The sequence below is a fragment of the Idiotropiscis lumnitzeri genome, chromosome 21 (genome assembly GCF_059441095.1).
Source record: "Idiotropiscis lumnitzeri isolate Australia: NSW breed Sydney's pygmy pipehorse chromosome 21, RoL_Ilum_1.0, whole genome shotgun sequence".
NCBI lineage: Eukaryota > Metazoa > Chordata > Actinopteri > Syngnathiformes > Syngnathidae > Idiotropiscis > Idiotropiscis lumnitzeri.
This window is the reverse complement of record NC_142411.1, coordinates 3,678,993-3,698,421: the sequence shown is the minus strand read 5'-3', so window position 1 is coordinate 3,698,421 and position 19,429 is coordinate 3,678,993. Positions and strand designations below refer to the sequence as shown.

The 19,429-nt window shown below is 44.8% G+C and overlaps 2 protein-coding genes across 3 annotated transcripts in view; one reads left to right on the top strand and one right to left on the bottom strand.

Annotated features, from left to right (window-relative positions):
* flvcr2b (FLVCR choline and putative heme transporter 2b) overlaps nt 1-19,429 on the top strand; it is a 38,131-nt gene extending 18,702 nt beyond the window's left edge. Inside the window, exon 10 of the mRNA XM_088285787.1 lies at nt 19,343-19,429. Within this exon, the coding sequence (XP_088141913.1) occupies nt 19,343-19,369 (27 nt within the window). The 3' untranslated portion in view covers nt 19,370-19,429. The remainder of the gene's footprint in view (nt 1-19,342) is intronic.
* Nucleotides 4,724-9,717, bottom strand: LOC148316512 (transforming growth factor beta-3 proprotein-like). Of its 2 annotated transcripts, none has more exons than XM_088285793.1 (7): nt 9,182-9,717; nt 7,263-7,426; nt 6,384-6,513; nt 6,202-6,309; nt 5,956-6,121; nt 5,644-5,822; nt 4,724-5,504 (listed from the first exon to the last, which is right to left on the bottom strand). In XM_088285793.1, the coding sequence occupies exons 1-7, from the start codon at nt 9,528-9,530 to the stop codon at nt 5,350-5,352; spliced, it is 1,251 nt and encodes a 416-aa protein (XP_088141919.1). In that variant the 5' UTR covers nt 9,531-9,717; the 3' UTR covers nt 4,724-5,349. The 2 variants fall into 2 exon arrangements, with proteins under 2 accessions (XP_088141919.1, XP_088141918.1); XM_088285792.1 differs by having other exon boundaries at nt 5,669-5,822; nt 9,182-9,716.

Here is a 19,429-nt window from a genome sequence, read left to right as displayed (position 1 = left end):
GATGGGGAGCATTCGTGAAAGTCTCGAAAAGCTCTGCGAAATGCTTCAACCTTAGTACTAATTATCTGGGAATTTTTGAATTACATTTAAAATCGCCCAAAAATGCTAAAGCACCTCGACTGAATCAGTAGCCGGTGGTCTTGCTGGATATTTGCTGTCCGCTCAAAAGTCAAGTCAAGCGATTTGCGCATGTTGTTTTGATGATGGGTGTGGCCCGTCTACGGGATTGCAACATTTGGAGTCAAACGGCAGAACAGATGTTCAAGCGCCCCTCTGGGAGACAACGGCGCAATTAGGAGAAAGGGTTGACTCAAATAAGGTAAACAGTTGGTTCTGAAAGAATAAGAATTGCGCAGAGAAACTACTTGGCAAAACACAAATTGTTTCCTAACACAATCAGGTAAATCATAGCTGGAAATTCCCCTAAAAAAAGATGCCGGCAGCTCCACCTTCAGTGTAGTACCACATTGCGCCACAAGAGAGTTGGCAGCACTGAGCGCAACCGGAAGACGAGTTGCATTCCACTTGCGTACTGCGGCTCGGTAGAGGAGGGGATCGTATTGACGAGAGCGCCACCTCTCACTTTTCGACAACCTCGAAATACCGCTACGATTTCACTGCAACGCTGTTTTAAAAAGAATATTCGCAACTAGCTACGTGAGCTAGCTTGTCTAGTTGGTGAAATCCAGACCAAGCAGATGAAATCAGGGACTTCTTTCTTTATGTTTTTCTTTGGTCAACACAGCAAAACGACAAAATGGCGTGATTATATAACACAAATGTCAATAACAGAAATGTGACATCGCCACCTACTGGCCTGGCATGCAAATTACAACATTGTTCGTCCTGTTTGAATGTCATCTGTATGTTCAACTTTTCAAAAATCATTTTTTACTCCCTCGTCCATCGGAATGCAAAATTCTATACGTAAACTTACCTGCTGGCCCCGCCTCTTTTTGTCACAGCCAATCCGTTTCTTTTCTCGAGTTTGAGCGCAAACCTACACGGTTGATTGATTGACTGTCGGCTTCGCAAATAATCGTCACAATGTATCGACGTCTTGCTTGTAAACGGGAACAACAATTCGCCGCCCCGTTCGACAACACACACACGCACACGCACGTGCACACACGCAGACTGCGTTGGACGAAGAGCAGCCCGTGGGCGGCCGCCAGCACAGTCTTGTGCAGATTAATGAGGAGGCACAAACTAAACATGTTTCTCATTGACTGTGTGGATGACACACTACACTACTCCATACACACAGACACACACACACTTCTTCTGGTAATTGTGGAAATACACTTTTTTGTTACTAACAGGAGATTAATCACAGTGCCACTTTTGTTTCAAAAATTTTGCGTTGCATATTTTCTCTAAATTAATTGCACTTTTGGAAAATTTTCAATTTGGCATTAATAAAATAAATGAATAAAAAAAAGTTTGACTTTAGAAATTTTACATGCAAAAGTTTACGTTTCCAAAATGTTCCCATTAATAAAATTTTATGAACCATGTTAAGCTTGAATTTCATTGCTCATGAAAGTTCATATTTAAAAAAAAAAAAAAAAAAAAAAAAAAAGTTGAAATTTCACGGTAGGAAATTAATTTTTTTTTTTTTTTATGAAAATGAGAGTTGCAAATTTTGGATTCAAAAATTTGAATTTCAGGTTTTCACATTAAAAGCAGAATTTTCGGTTCCTTTTTTTCCCTAAATTTCACATTTATGTATTAAGGCTTTATTCTTTTTTATTATTATTAATTGAAGTTGCATTTTCAGAACTCATCTTGACATCCAAATCTCGTCGCGCACATTTAAATCTGTTGGCCGTCTTGCAAACCGTTTGAAATCTGAGAATATTCCACTTTGGATTTGATGGCGAAGCTTTTCGGACTCCTTGAAAGCACCTGAAGATCGATGTGGTGGCAAATTTTGCAAAATTAATTCTACCTTCAACCTGGCGTTTGTAGCCAGGGAAATGATTCGAGTGGAAAGAGATCACACCCCCCTCCCTTCAAAAAAAAAAAAAAAGTCTCCCCAGTGCACACTTCAAGCAAGTTTTTCATGTTTGTTTTGATCCAATCCTATCCCGCGCTGGATATGAAACACCCCCAAAACGTTATTCGGACGTGACGCGTGTTGGCAGCCGTCACTCCCACCGCACGCACGCTGATGTTAGCAATGTTGCTGTGATTGTTAGCTCGCATCCAAGTTGGCGTCTTGTGTTTGTTTTAATGGCCGCGAAGGAGCATATATAATATTCCCTTTATTAGTCCCACAATGGGGAAATTCGAGATTCGAACCCAGGCCTCCTGGGGAGACTGGGTCCTGAACGCGGCGCCTTAGACCACTCGGCCATCCTGGCAGCCAAGATTCGAACCCAGGCCTCCTGGGGAGACTGGGTCCTGAACGCGGCGCCTTAGACCACTCGGCCATCCTGGCAGCCACCATATATATGGTGTCGAGTGCAGCCAAACGGGCAGGATGATAATAAACACAAGGCCGAAAAGAAAAAAAAGAAAAAGTAAAAAACGCCCCGTTTGACTCCCTGATCCGACAGCCATTATCCTTTCATACAGAAGAAGAAAAATCAGACGGAAATGTAGTCCCTGTAAAATGGAAATAATTTTTTTCCCCCCCTCAATTCCTCCAACAATTCGTTGACATTTTTATATTTTTGGTAATTTTCACATTCGAAAAATTGTCCCAAAAAAAGTGTAGTTGTATAGCGCCGTACACTTTCTCGGACTCCAAAATTCGTTAATGATGTGAACTTTCACGTTCATAGTTTTTTTCAGTTTTTTTTTTTTTTTTGTGCTAAAAATTTTCAGATCCAGAATTTCTCTCAAAATTTCCAAGTTCGATAGAATCTAACTCCAGTTTAGCAAAAACAAAAAAAAGTTCAGATTTTTTTTTTTTAATGTATCCATATTCATTACATATTCCATTTTTTTTATTTGAAGTGCAAGTTCTCTAAAATTTCTTGGAGTCCAAATGTTCATTTTAAAATATGACATCCAAATATCTTTCGTAAAAATTCACATTTGAAGGTTCTTTTTGGGACATTCCAATGTCTATAAAACTGCAGTTCATGCTTTAGGTTTTGCTGACTGGTCTTTTTTTATTTTATTTTATTATTTTTTGCCATTCCAAATAAGTGAAAACTTGGCTCCTTCATCTCCTGACTAATGGCTTTTACTCACATTTGGACCACGATTTATCTCTATTATCGCCACGCTGTCTTCTTTAACACCCACAAACTCAAACATGCACACACATACAATCTATTATTGGACTAAAAACACACACACACACACACACTCGGCTGTAATTTAACGCTGCAGACCTCCCATTCATTTGTTTAGCCGTGAAGCTCTATGAGCTCGATATGTTTACATATTTTGCTCACCCCTTGGCCCCTCTTTTCCAGTAATGCTATAGTGGTCTTGTGTGTGTGTGTGTGTGTGTGTGTGTGTGAATTGCATGCGTGTGTAACGTGTGGGAGGCTGCGAGCGTGCTTCCCATCGCACGGTTACACAACTCTTTCCACGGCGGAGCCTGAGAACTGCTGTGATGTGACCTGATGCTTTTATTGCAATGAAAGTCCCCTTTTCGGGGGTCTGGCGAGCACACACACACACACACACACACATCTGTGAATGTGCTCAGGGAATGGCGGCAGATGCTGTTTTGCAGCTTGCTGTGCATTAACGCGTCTCAAAATTCATCAGTGTTGTGAGGAGCACTCACGGGTGGGGCTGGGACGTCTCCGGGCCGGAAACTGACCTGAGATCCGAGCTGATCGGCCTCGTTTTGATTAATTGGCAGGGGGAAAAAAATCAAGATATTTTATTTTTTTTTGTGGGGAGTTGTTAACGTGCTAACTTTAGCCGCGCTGTTAGCCACTGTTGAAAATAAGCATCATAAACTTGCTGATCAAATTAGTACTCTAGAAATGCTCAGGATGAAAATTTGCATTCAAAAATTATTATATTTTTTTATTTTTATTTCTTTATTTTCTTTTTTAGTTCTGTGACTTGGCATGATTTAATTTTACATCCATGTTCACATTTAAAGATTGCCAAATTTTTTTATTTAACTTTCACCCCAAAAATGATGACTTGAAAGTTCTCATTCAACAGCGTGGGTGTGGACTGCCGTCCTCGCGTGTGTGCGTGTGTGTGACCAGAACTAAACCCGCAACCGCGTCGGTTTGCAGACTCCTCACCCTTGCAAAGCCAAAAGCACGGGCGAGCGGGATTCCCGTCAACCACGTCTGCTGCTTTTGACTCTTTCATCGCTAAAGTGCGTATTGTCGGGAAAAAGCGATTGAAGTGTCGCTTGTTGACTCGGCTCTTTTGTCCTGACGTCCAAATTCATTTCTCATTGGTGCTGAACGGGCGTCTTTGTGCGCCTGTCGGAATTCGTTAGCCGGCCTGCAATGACCATCGGCTCGTCTGTGTGTGACTTTGCCAGGTACGATGGCTCCAAAATTAGGACTTTATTATTATTTTTTTTTGTTCTGTAGATGTGTATTGTTTGGAATTTTTTCAATTTGACGTTAAATTTTTTTTTTCGCAAAAATTTCCAAAGGGCGCGTCTGTCTGGAAATTTGGCACTCAAAATTTCTACGACTTGAAATATCGCGTTTACATTTTTTTGTCAGTTTGAAAATATTGTTGACTGACTGAATTTTGAAATAAACAAAATGCGTGCAAAGTATTTACTTTTTTAAAAATTTAATAACAATCATCAACAAATCAAACATTGCTGCAAAAAGAAAAAAAAAAAAACAAGAAACCAACTAAGTGCCATTTTATGGCTCCAGTTTTCTCCGACGTAGGCGTCAAATAGTAAAAACAAGAAACGAGAAGTGTGACAGTCATGCGGGAGATGCGACAACACAAGAGCTGTATCGCAAATTCGGCCTTTCCAAATACATAAGATAACGCAACAAGTAATATGAAATTGGAACATTTTGTGTGTTTAGACCCAGAAGACGATGGTTGCTTCATTTTAAAGTTTCCCTTTAAAAAAATAATTGGCTTTGAAATTGCCCATTCAAAAATTCTGGCGTGAAATTTCACATTAAAATATGACCGTGAAAATTCATCAATGGAAATTTAAAATTTCAGGTTAAAAAAATCTGACTTGAAATTTCAATCCTTTGGCCAGAATTGAGGACGACATACGATCACCGTCCTTGAAGGAACTCTTGGTTTTAAGTTGCGTCTCGCGTTTTCCACCAGTACTTTTTTTACTTTTAGACCCTCTTCAAAACCTCTCGCTTGACGTAACCAGAAAAAAAAAAAAAAGTCATTAGCCGACGTTGCGTTCAGCCTCCTCAGCTACATTTGCACGACTTGACGATCATGTTGGAAAGCTGCTCCACTTTGGGCATCCGTCCCGAGTAGTAGAGGATGGTGAGGGGCTCCAGTTCTTGCGGGACGCAACACGGCGACGCCGACGCCTCCGGGTTCAGAGTGTTGTACAGGCTCAGCAACTTGGACACACGAGAAATAGATTTGCGGTGAAACGGCACAAAAAAAAGAAGACAACCGGTCGAGTGGTATCCAAACGGAAAGTAGCAGTTGTCTGTCCACCAATCAGGAAAATGCAGTCTGGCTCCGCCCCCTTACCACAATTTTGCGATACGCCGTTTCTTACCGTGCTGTGCGGCGTGTCGGAGCTCCTCAAATAGGGGCAAGGCCCCGAGCAGTAGTTGGCGTCGTAACCGCTGGGCTCGTGGATCCACTTCCAGTTGAGGTCTCGCCGAAAGTCGATATGAAGCCGGCGGACGCAGCAGCTCTCGTCCGTGTTTCTGTGCATTTGAAGGAATTACAAGCAGAATAATTGAAGAGAGACGCCAACATCTCCAGTTGGGTCCGGTCCGTATCCCCGAGTGACAAAAAAACCGCAATCGTGGTCATCTGCGGTCTGAAAGTGTTTCTCACGAGAAGCAGTAGTTGGTGTCCAGCGCTCTCTTGCGTCTGTGCGAGGACTTTGAGTCCAGGCGGTGAGGCGGGATCATCATGAGGATGAGGTGAGGCAGGTTCTGTTCCTTGTTCCTTTTCAGGTGGCTGAGGTCCAAGCGACTCTGCTCGTCCTCGCCGTCGACGCCTCGGTGAGACAAAGACCGAGCGTTTGCTAGCTCGTTTCCCTTGCGACGTCCAAAACTTTAAACTCTACGACGCGGTTACCTTTGAACTTGACGTCCAGAACCTCGTTCTCGTTGTCGATGATGTCGCCGTTGGGGCTGAAGGTGTGGCAGGGGCAGTGCACGCTGATTTCCAATCCCAGATTGCTCCCTGGTGTCAAATCAAAGCAACGTTAAGACCATCTTGTCGGGAAACCAGAACCAAGACCTGGATCTAACCCCGACCTCTGTTCGTCAGCCATTCCCGCACGGCGTCGGTCACGTCGAAGGAGACCCATTCGGGCGTGCCTTTGGTCAGCACGTTTTTGGCGCCGATGTAGCGTTGCTTCCTGATGTGTTCGTTAGGCCGTACGATCTGCAAAAGCCGGACAACACTTTTGGAACATGCATCGAATAGAACTTAGAATCGAGTTCCATTTCTGCCTTCTTGTGAAATGGCTCGATTTGAAATTTCTCGTTAAAATCAAAATTAAATATTTGGCACTCCTCTAAACGGACTACGCACTCGATTATTAATCCTTGCTTGGCATTTTTGTATCAGGTATTTTGTGCGGTTTGTTAGTTTACCAGGTTCACCTGGAGACAATTACATTCGGGACGGTCACCCGAGTGTTTGTTTGTCCATCCTCTGGCAGCACGCAAACGAGCTGGCCGATTTTCCGTTGACTCTGTTGGGCATCACCGTACATTGGTATTGACGGACGCGAGCGCTCCCGGAGTGCCCGTTTGGGAAGGACAATCTGTTTGGTATTAGGATTGGTAATTATATTTGGATGCGTCGCTCATGTTGAGGACATTAAAACCGACTTAATGACATTTCCTTGGACAAGCGCATAACATAAATCCACTTGGCATACTAGAGCGCACTTTTTCGATTAGCATCTTAAATATCAACTATTTCGTGGGCGACACATGAGAAGTGGACTTCCAGTATAACGACCCAGCCCGGTTTCTGCTAAACATTCAGTTTCCCGCCTTTGGTCTGGCACCGAGATCAGCATTTGTGGCTGGGAGTCACGCACAAAGAACCAGATTTAGATTTCTCCATTTTGTTCGGGTTTTTTTTTTTTTGGGGGGGGGGGGTTTAACAGTACCTTTACGCACCTGGTAGAGCTCAATCCGCTGTTCGTTCCGCCGGGCGCTGGCGTTGGGAACCCGCAGGGCTCGGAACTCGGCTCTGAAGAGGTTGGTGGCGTTCCGTTCCATGGCGGAGACGTTGAAGCGGAATACTTTTGATGTGATGCCTTTCGGGCAGTAGGACAGGTCGTCTGAAACGGGTGTGAAAAAGGAAAACCGTTCCAATCTTAAAATATATATTTTTTTAGAAAAAAATCAGGTAGCATCAGATTGCGATTGTGCTTTAGATTTACGTAGTCCGCACAATTGTTGTAGCGCAACAGACAAATGAGAAGAGCCCTCATTTATTTTATTTTTTTTTAGCCCAACCCAGAAAGCAGAATTTTGCTCCAACTTTCCTGGCTTTTTTTCCTCACTTTTCAAAACTCCGCAGAAGAATTCCGGGGAACTTGCTTATGTCAATTTTGTGTAATCCTTGCTTAGTCTCGACACAATCGCCATCCCGCTCACACTCCAATCAACTCCGCGGACGTAGCAACATTCCCAAAAATGCATTTTCCTCTAGTCAGTTTGGACAAAGACGCAAATGCCGTGCGTGTTTCGCGGCAGTGGACTTTACGCTCCACCGCAAAGCCAAGTCCATTGCATCGCACGCCGCCCTTTCAAGTCAACAGGTGCTCTTTTCAAACTCACTCCAAATCAGTCCTGACACTTTCGAATGTGCCACATGTGTCTTTCAGCTCCACACACACACACACACAGAAAATCCCTTTGCTGTACAACTTGGCCGTAAGTGTGCCCACTTGTGCTGCGATCCATACATGATCTTGAAACCATCTGTTGGCCTCATTTTACGTGACTCTGTCTCAGCTGAAAGTGTAGCGCGGGCATTTTAATGTGTTTTTCTTTGAAAAGCATCTCAAATGATCTCATTCGGTGTGTGCATTGAGTTGCGTGAGCTGTCAGCAAATCAGCAAACGCGGTACTGGGACAGAGAAAAGTCAGATAATATCTTGTGGCGTCTGCTTAGCATGGCTAGCATCAGTAGCTACTTGTTTTGTGAGAAAAAGCTAGCATCGGTTGGTTCCCGCTCTGGCGCGACTTCACAGAGCTTAGAAGTGGCTACTCGTTTTTGGAGGGGGAAAAAAAAAAAAAAAGAAGTTGGCATCGGTTAGCTAGCAGCAGTCGGGTTCCGCTCCAACGGGAATTCACAGAGCTTGAGAAGTTGCTTAGCATCGGTTAGCTAGCCTCAGTTGGTTTCCGCTCCGACGCGATTTCACAGAGCTTAAAAGTAGCTTCTCGTTTTTGGAGGGGGAAAAAAAAAATGTTAGCATGTGTTAGCTAGCATCAGTTGGTTTCCAGCCTGACTTGATGTCACAAAGCGGCAAAGAGCAGCGAAGTCGCTACTCGTTTTCTCCTACAGTCAACAACTGTTTGTTAGCATCTTGGCGACGCTCGTCACACTCGGCAGAAGATCTCATTGTCTGCTGTTGCCTCGTTCTTCTCAGAACGCACGCTTCCGGAAAGTACCGTCAACCTTGCCTCAGGTCGCGGTTCCACCGAGTGAGTCGATTCAACGTTTAAATCGTCATTCGAAGAGACTTTGGTCGAGCAGCCAAGTTGAACTTAGCTAGCGTTATCTCTTTGTGTGTGGGTGGTTAGCGATGAGTCATGTGTGAAAGATTTTGCGGGGCATTACTTTAGTGACCGAATAAAGGAAGGGAAGTAGCCAGGACAAATCTCTTTGTGCGGGCCGAGCAGGGAGGTCCTTTCATCATCTTGCTCTGGTCCACTTTTTCCCACCCTCGCTCGCTACCCTGAAGGCATCATCATCATCATCATCATCATGTGACCACACAGGCAATTGGAAAATCTGAAATCGGTGTGAAACAGGAGAGCAGCTTCTCTCGCCACCGTTTTATTAGACACTCTACCCCATCACTCACTGCTCTCGGTGGGCCCGTAAACCATGTTGAACCTGTAGACCTCCTTGGCGTAGTACTCGCTGTCGGTGCCGTCGGCGCCGCACATCTCCTGCCGCTGTCGCCCGAGCTCCTCCAGCAGCTCGCGAGTGCTGTTGTACAGAGCGCGCACCTGCTGCGGCACCTTGGCGGGGCCGTGCGCGTGCGGGGGTCCGCTCAGCCGCAGCTTGCTGAGGATCTGGCCGCGGATGGCCTCCACCCGCTTCCTCTTGACGTGGTCCATGTCCACGGTGGCGCAGGTGGACAGCGGCGAGCTGAGCGTGGCGCAGTGAAGCAGCAGCAGGGCGCACAGCAACGCTTTGCACGCGTGCATCTTCCAACCGGAATCCTTTTGGACGCGAGCCCTTTAAAAAGCGACCCGGCAGAGAAGAAATCCTCGTGGTTTTAGAGCCATCAAGACGAAGTTTCCACTTGAAAAAAATTCCCGAAAAGTTGACATTGCTTGTGTTGTGGAGTCCACGGTGGAGTCAGTTTTGGATGGTGAGAAATGAGATTAGGGCTTTTTATTAGAGCACGCAAGCACCGCGCTGTGACGATGGAGGAGGGACCCGACCCTAATCCGCCCCCCCTAACCCACAAACACACCGGCATCCCCACTTGCAGACAACCACTGTGACTCAGACACGTGAGACAAGCTTTAGTTTTTCTATTTGGAGCCGATTCGTCACTTTGTAGCTATTCTTGCGGCTCCGATTTCTGCACTATGATGTTTTTCCCTGGAAAGCGGGCTAAAATCAGATGCTTGGCCTTTCAATAAGCTGTCTCAGGCGCCACCATGTGGCCAAATAAGGAAAAAAAATTTTTTCGATGATTTTTTTTTTTTTTTTTGCTTTTATAAACTACTATTTTATGAGATAAGGAATTTCAGCCTTTTTAGATTGTATGCAGTTACTACTATGTCACCGTCCCTAAGATTATTTATTGACATTTTTACCGTTATACAATTTAACCAGGAATATTTAATTTTATTGGGGGGAAAAAAGTAGAAAATACAAGCTAAGAATATGCCCTTTTAAAACGGTCAGTTAGAGTTTTAGGTCTTGATGAGACAGATGCACGCGATTTTCTGTTGGGCTCTGAAGGAAAGAAAAAAAAAAGCAGAAAATTGGCGGCCTTCCTTTGCGTTGAGTCTACATTTCCACGTCTAATCAAGCTTGTGGACACTTCCACCGGACGCCGTAGTAGTCCAAGCGACTGTCTGGGGATTCCAACATGATCCTAGACGGTGAAAGTTCACATTTACGCCGAGTGTTTCCCCCCGTCGGTGACCTCACTGCTGAGTGAGTCACTCTGCGACGACAAAATCTGATGAGAAAAAAAACAAAACAAAACAAAAAAAACAGGCATCCTCTCACTGTAACATTTTCCTCATGAGGTCGCCCACACGGCCCGTATTTCATTGACTTTGAAAATTGGGCCGGGGGGGGGTGTGGGGGTGTAGGAATGCTAACAGGAGGACCCCTCAAGTCCATCATGATGATGATGATGATGATGCAAGTCAAATGAGTCATGTGATGCGTCTGCCATGTTCGTGGAAAGCGCGACGACAGCGGCGAGACGGCCGGTGACATCATTCACAGTCGGCCAAAGCTCACATTGACACACAATCATCATTACTATTAATACGTAGAATTATGTTGTCGATTAAAAAAAAAACGTATATGTATCGGTTTTTGTAGTATTCGGGCAATTTTGAATTTAGAGTTGTGTAAGACACAAGGTGACTTTCTCTATAGACACCGTAACCTCTTTCTTGATTGATGCGCATTTTGTCCACAAGAGGGCAGAAGACGAGCATCTAAACAAGCGTTTAGATCTTGTTCTCCCCTCAATTAATTTTAAAAAATCCATCCGGTCATTATCTGTATTGCTTCTTCTTAGTTTTGAAAAATAATCTGGTGATTTATTTATTTATTTTTTAAGCAATTAGACCGTCCCATGCCTGCGTCCAAAGTTAAGCAAGCGTGTGCTCACCACCTGCAACACTTTCCTCCCTTCCTCGGCCGGAGCGGTCGCCGCCTGGCTTGTTGGCAGGCGTGCTCGCCTAAAACGGGCCCCCGTGTCGAGGTGCCGTGATGTCACCGAGGTTGCGCGCCACTTTCTGCTGAGTTCAGGCCTTTTTGTGGCAAGGGAGGACGACGTGCTCTTGAGCCGCGGCGTGAATGTCAAGTGATTGTTTCAAAGCTACGAGGCGCCATTTGTAATCATTTGGACTGCCGTTTATTTTGACTTTTGTTGTTTCATTTCGGTTAGGTTTATATATATGCGCACACGCTCACACACATCTTGTTCCCTGTAAACTCTGCGACCACAAAGAGGAAATCAGCTTTTGGAAGCTGGACGGCCAGAAATGACTCGCTTATCGCAGCAATTGCCAATTTGGGTTTGGACGGCAACATGGATAGCTTTGACCGTTGATGTGTGCACTCGCATTCATTACTCACGCACGCACACGCACGCACGCGCACACACAGTATTGCTATAGGACATGTATTGCCCACGCACACACTCACACACGGTAGAGCCGGCCAGATTAAGGTTTGGCGTCCTCGTGCCGAGTCTAGACAGGAAGCAAATCTATGCCAGATTAGGGATTTTCTGTTTAACACACACGGACACACACGCACACACACACACACACACATATACACTGCTTGCTCTCTGTTAGTGAGAAGGACTGCGAAGTGTGTTTTGTGCTTTTATTTTTTGAGTGGGGGGGCTTTGTTCATCTCATATAAAATTCGTACAAACACCAACGCACACTAACTCCGACACTTTGGTATGACACTCTCACACTCTCACTCTCTCACTTTTACTTAAATGAGCCGTTTTTTTTTTTCTTCTCATGATAAAGTTGTGCCAGTTGTCCATTTGTAGTTGAGTTTTTTTTTTTTTGCAAAGTTGGAGGCGTCCTTCCCGGGCTACGCCCCGTCGCGCGTGGCCAAATTCAAGCCAGCCCCTACCGCTCTCATCTGCTCACCTGCGAGTCCCATGCCAGGCCTCGGCCGCCACCTTTCAACCCTCACAGATGGGGCTGCATAATAAGACATGCACGCACACACACACACCCACAAACACACGCATACACACGCACACTCGTGCACGCATTGGTGGCTAAGCGCCATTTTGATGGGAGGTGCTTTAATGCAAACAATGTCTGCGTAACAGTTGGACCTGTGTTGACTTTTCAGAGCGTGTGCATCTGTTGTGTGTGTGTGTGTGTGTGCGGGTGTCTGGCCTGCAGCCAATGACCTGCATGCTTCGTATGTCAGCGCGTATGAATATGTATACATAAGGTCACCAATTTGAATATTCATGACCTCCAAAGCGTATAGATGAACATTCTTTAAAAAAAAACAAAAAAAAAACGCCGCCTGCTGTATCTTTTAAACTCGTCAGCGCTTTTTCAAATGAAGCTGTTGAAAACATCTGAGTTAGGAGTTGAATATTCCAATTTGTGAGGTGAAGTTTCACGTGCAGATGAAGAGAGAAACGAAGTTTGCGCAGCCACCAGCAGAGGGCAGCATCTTGCCAACGAGGAAAAGCAAAATCTTCCCACACACACGCTTAAAAATCAATCATACTGTGGACGTTTTTTTTTTCCGTATTTGTAATATGTTGGATTTATTAGATGAGATTAATTTTAAGGACTGCCCGCCATAAATAAGATATTCACGTCATTATTTTAAGTCACTCACTTTTAGCCAACAAGTATATTTTTACTAAAGTCAATTTATTATATTTTAATCTATAATTAATTTCATTAATAATTACAGTAATTAAGGTAGTAATAACGCTATTATTAATATGATTATGAGTGTACTATTAAGAATTTTTATTGTGTGTTCTTGGCTAAATGAATATGATTTTTGTGTTACTGGGACTAACTTGATTTGTGTTTTGACCTCTTATAAATGATCAAATAATAATCATGACAATAATTAGATTTGCAGCATATTGGAAAAATGTGTGATATGCGTGTTGGAATAATGTTTCTGAAGAAATGACAGTTTTATAATTTTTTTTTTCCCCTGCAGAAAAATAACCCTGAGCTAATTAATTGAAATTATTTATTCTTAGTGATCCCCTGACATACTCTTCTCCTATTGGATGGCGATGCACATTTAAGGTTGCATCTGATTGGTCCATGTCCGCTTACAATATACATAATTATGAAATCTCTTTGCGATACGCATATTTGGCCGTTATCACAATGATGATGTTTTTTTTCGAGATTTCATGGAGCACTTAATCCGATTCTGATGTAAATTTTGTAATTAAGGTATTGGTCACTTAAAGTTAATGATGACTAATGGATGAAGATAATATATATGAGCCTTCTACATCGTCCAGTCCGGTCCTCATGACGTCCGTGGTCAAGCATATTTCAGCCCCTTCCTGCTTCTGTCCACTCAATAGTCTTCTTCATTTCTCACATGAGCGCGTTTCTTATCGTCCCCTTGATCCCCCCCCCACGTCAGGGGCCAGCTAAAACCGATAAAACATCCCAATATTCTCTTCAACATGGACGGCCTCTGCCATGTGTCCCGCTCGCTGCAATGCCGCCTGGCTAATTATGGGAATAACTCAGCCGGCCCGGCCCGGCTTTCTCAAGAGGTCAGATCGGGAGGTTGTGGCGGCGGTGGTGGTGGTGGTGGTTTGGGGGAGGGGGGGGGGTCAAGGTGAAGCCCCCCCTCCCGCTCGCTGTCAGTCCAGAGGACGCGGCGCGGATGTCGGCGCGATGCCGATGACGGCCGTTCGCCGCCATTGTTTATTTGCGCGGCCTTGACTGACAGGCGGCCGCTGTGAAGGTCGAAGCGGGATGCGCCTCGGACCTTGTCGCCGCTAATTGCATCTTGCCTTGATGAACGTGTGGAGCGCTGATTTGCCTGGAAAACACTCGTTTCGTCGTGATGATGATGCGATGCCGATAAAAACACAAGACAGACAATTACAACATTGGGTATTTATTCACGGTCACGTCACTTTGCTTTAGCGTCCGCTAGCTCAATGCTAGCACAACGGCAATGTCATAGACAGACTAAAGAAGAGCATCGACTGGATATGCAACGGATATTTCTACACAAAATGAAGACTGACAATGTAACGATAGCCGCGTGCATATATTCTTTATCCTCTGCGAACATGACTCATATTGCCGCAGTTTCAAAGCGACCTTAACCGATGACCGTTAGCTTAATGCTACCATGTAATGTGAAACCTCATAGAGTTGCTTGTGAAATTAGCGTAGATACAGCTGAGGTGGGAAAGATGATCAGTGATATAGCGGGGGAACACTGTAGTCCTCCAAAAAAAAAAAAAAAAAAAAAAAAGCCTGTCCTGTTCCGGAGCTTCTCCATCACTTGCTCCAAATATAGCTTTTCATTTCTGTTTTATTTCCCACTTTCGCCAAGCAAGCAAGTTTAAACCCGCCCCGCTTCATCGAACGCGTGTTCTCGCCGGCGTCCGCTTGCTTACTTTATTAGACGCTCCTGCTGTCCACCCCTCAGCGGGTCTCATTGCGACCCGCTGACCCGCCAACAACTATAAATATTTATTTGCGTCAGCTTGTCGGTAAAAATAACCGTATGACAACGGCGTGTCCTGGAGCGGCTCCAGGAGAGTCAGCATTTGAGGGAGCCCCGGCCCGGCGACATGTTTGATAGCTTTGTGGCCCGCACCAATCAGGAGACACTTACCCACCGCGTCCCCTGGGTCCTAAAACATGGATTTGTGGAAACGGACAACGGTTACGGGGGAAAATGCACACTGGGAGCGCCCGCCCACATCCTGGCTCCTCTGGCGCGAAGCTGACTGCTTGCGAGCTTCAAGTGAAAAGAAAACAGAACATGGAAGAATGTTTTTGAAGAACGCTGACAAATTTCAGGAAAAATAAAAATAGGATTAATTAACCGGTCCCTGTCCACACACTCGCTGTAACGTCACTTTTCTGTCCCGAAAACAAAATTCCACCCATCTAGCGCTTTTGCCTTCCTCGTTATGATGTGCGCACACTCATGGCTGACAACGAGGCACTCTCAAGTAGCCACACCAGCCCGAAGCCTCTGTCCACATGCTGGCTGACAAGTTGGGATCTTGTTTATTTTTTATTTTTATTTTAATACCTCAACGCCGTGCAGAGTTTCTCTCGGTCAGTTCTCTTTTGTTTGTTTTTATTTTACGAGATTCAAGTTTTACCCGGCAACTCCTCCCCGATCCCTCCTTCACCCCCCCCCCCTCACCCTCCACAATGCAATAAATGTCCGGCCATCATTTATTTTAATTCAGTCCCCCCCACCTCCCCCCCCCACACACACACACACTCCAAACACACACACACACACACTCCAGCAGGCTGGTTGGCGCTCTCGGTGCACAGATGAAATGGACGGCTAACCTTGTCGGACAAGGACGCGCGTGCCGTCTGCCGTCAGCCGCTGACTTATTCGCCATTCTTGCGGCGTCGAGGAGAGGCCGAGATGATGAAGAGAAATAGTCTGGCATGCAAATTTGCCACCGCTGCCATGTCCAATGAGGAGGCCCTGGCGGAGGCTGTCACCGTGGAAACGGCGGACGGCGCCCCCCCCCCCCCCCGAAAACTCTTGTGATTCATTTAGCAAAGTGAGAGCGAGAGAAAGAGAGTGTGGGATCTAATTAGACGTGAGCGAGGTTGAGACGACTTGAGGACGAGTGAAATGAAAGCGGAGAGCGGCTACAGGTGTCTCGTTACGGACGGCCCGCTGACTCCAAGCTCGTCCGGCGCATTTCAAACGACACGTGATTGGTTTTCGCATTTTTTTACGCAAATGTCGAAAAGTGTTTCAATATATCGTTCGGCACCGTCCAGCCACTTCCGTCATGACCCTTGCGTTTTGCTAAAGGTGGCGAGGTGACGGCAGATGAGGACCCCCGGGGAGCATCGTAAAACACCCTCGACACGCCGGCCCTCGTTTGTCATACGCCGGCAAAGTGTCACTCATTCGTCTTGGTTAGGCCGCTCGGCTGGCTTTGGATAGACATTTGACGTCACCTTATTTGGTTATTTATTTGAGTTATTTTTACTGTGCAGGTCTTTTTTGAAATCATACTTTCAAAGTGTGTGGCCAAATAAATTCCCGTAACGTTATGCTGGGCTGAGTCTCATTTTCCTCGTTTTGTGAGGCAGGTTCACGTGCGGCCGTTTGTTTACGGGCACGATGCCTTTCGGGTGCCCGTCGGCGCGAACGTAACGCGGGCCGTGTCTTTTTTTTTTTGCGTGTACGAGCGCGAGGCCGAGATTGGCGCGGGGGGTCCCCGGGGTCTGACTTGTCACTCCATTTCCTAAATTGACAGCGGGAGAAACTCTATTCCAGCGGACGTGATAAACGAGGCGGCGGAGGAGGAGAGAGAGAGAGGAGTGATAAATGGCGGAGGCCGCCAGGAATCAGGGCAGATGAAAGTTGTTGGCGGCTGAAAAATGACTGACAGCTCATTATGTGGAGAGACCAAAAAAAAAAAAAACACCCCCACACACACACACACACACGGAAGATGCTTTCAAGTGGCTCTTGTGATGTCCGGCTCACTCGCAAAAGCAACGCTCCCGTCGCTTCTTGTTGTTTGCTCGGCTGTTGTGCAAAAGCCTCAGGACACCGCGTGATAATTATGGAAAGTAGTGGGCAGAAAAAGTCTACACACCCCCGTTCAATTGCCTGTCCTGGGTCGCTGCTAGGACATGCCGAGAACACCTCACCAGGGTGGCGTCCGGGAAGCGTTCTAATCAGATGCCCGAGCCACCTCATCTGGCTCTTTTGGCGATATAAAAATAAATAAATAAATTAATTAATTAATTTAAATTAAAAAAAAAATAATGCATGATTTCAAAACTTTTTTTGCTGTTCATACAACTTTACAATATTGTCAAGAGGGCAAGTTAAAAATATTTTTTTTTTTAAATGTGGTTGCACAAGTGTGCACACCCATCAATCAACCAATCACATTCAAATTTTATTTTTGATTGGTGCCTGTTTTTTTTTCTTCTTTTTTTGCTTTCTATAATTTCACTGGTCAACAAAATCTTATTACATTTTTATAAACAGCTATGCAGCTAAACATTTCTAGATTAATTTTTATTTAATACTGAATTTGCTTGTTTTTTTCTTTACCACATCACCCAAGTTTTACAAATATTATAACATCTAATATATTTAGTAATAATTTGAATTAAAGTTAAATTTAAAAAAAATTGATTAAGTTCTGCAACAGATGGAATTATTTTCTGCAACGCCAACGCGTGATAAAATTTGTATTGCGCAACCTTATATAGGTAAAAAAAAAAGGAATATATATTTTTTTTAAATCAGCATGCAAATTATGTTGGCGGTCACAAAAAGCCGATCACATTTATTCAACTTTTTAATATTGCTCCCATTTTGTTTTCCTATTTGCGCAAAAAGGAAAGCATCTCTTTTTGTGCTGCTGTTTTGTTTAGCAACAAACATAAATGTCCAGCAACTTGCCATTTATTTTCCCGACGCGTCAATTCGGGTGAGCCGTTGATCTTCCTCAAGCGCGTCCATTAGAGGCGCGCCATCCATTTGCGGAGTTTATCATCAGCTGATTGTTTCCTTGCGTCTTCTCTCCTCCTTACGAGGCGCAGCTTCCTTGCTTTCGCTCCCACCCTGTCCTCGGGCCCGCTGCCCCGGGGGCTCATGGGATACGAGCGCCCCCTGGGGCTGTCTCTTTCACAGACTGCGAAAGAGAGCGAGGCGAGGCGAGGCATGCGGCATCTCTCGGCGTGCTTGATGTCACTCGAATGAAAATATGCATAAGTGGGGAGAGGCATTGAGGGACTTTGGGGCCCCGAGAAGTACAAATATTTTAATAACAAACACTTGCCGGCAGTTTTTTTTTCTTTTTTTTTTCCCCGGCACCTTGACTTATTATTCTTTCACGACGCGCAGCGCTCAGTCTGCCTCCGTTTGACTGCCAGCCGTTTTGGCGGCGCCCAAAGTTTTTCCCGCCGCCGTCGTCCTTTGGAGAAGTGTCGTTAATCAAAAGTCAAAGTCACCTCAGATCTCACATTAGAATAGGCCAGTTTAGCTGCAGCTGAAATTGCGCCTGACCCCTCTTTGCCCCCAGCACTTATTCAAAATCAGCCCGCCCGGCCATCGGGGGGCTAAAACAACTCAATTGAGGGAGGTTGCGAGAAGCCAGGAGGGGCGGGCTGCAAAAAAAAAAAAAAAAAAAGCCCAATAAAGCAATGTCAACTAGTAATCTCCCGGGTTTCGTTGCGCTTTCGAATGTCCCGCTGGCTGACTTATAGCTTGCGATGTGCTAGAAATGGAAATGATAAAGAGCTTTTACTCCCGGCAAGAACGACCAGAATAATCCCTAAAAAGTCTTTTCGTTCGCAGCCGTGATGGATTCTCCCATTACTCATCGTTTAGATGACCTCACCAGCAATATGTCATCAATACCAGTTAGGCGGACAAAAAAAAAAATAAAAAAAATGCAAACGCTGCAATTAACCACGTGGGCTGATCAGGTCGTCAAAACGGCGTTTGTGGAAACAGGGGCGTGTAAAAGGGAGAGAGGGCGACGTTCCACCCATTGATTCCACCCAGGCATTTCTCTAAACGCCCCCACAAAAATTTACAAGCAAATTCAATTCCATTTTTTAAAAATTTTTTTTTTAAATCAGCACAAAATTAAAAAAAAAATTATATGGGAAACCACATTCCATTCCATTTTGGAAGTAACACAATCATGAGTCTCTTTGCTAGTCCATGTTAGCAATAAGATAATCCACAATATGGTAATCGTGAGGGAGACTTTAACACAGGGGTGGGCAAACTACGGCCCGGGGGCCACATGCGGCCCGTTAAACGTTTTAATCCGGCCCACCGAACTTGAAAAGAAATTAAATGAATAAAACTTGTTGATGTTTTATTTTCTAAATACTGTGGTGTGTCAAATATATATATTTTGTTGTCATATTTTTGTTCACTTTCATTTATAATTAAAAAAAAAAAAAAAGTAACCAAAACTCTCGTTGAACAACTGTGTTTCGATGCGTTTAAATATCCCTGAAGTGTGTAAAACTATATCTAAGCTAAAGCAAACTTTTTCTCCTCTCTATTACAGATTGACGGTTGTTGCCTGCAAAACTGATGTCCTCAAATGTAAATCTGGAAAAAAAAGAAGTTGCGTGGCGATTGGGCCGAGCGAAGC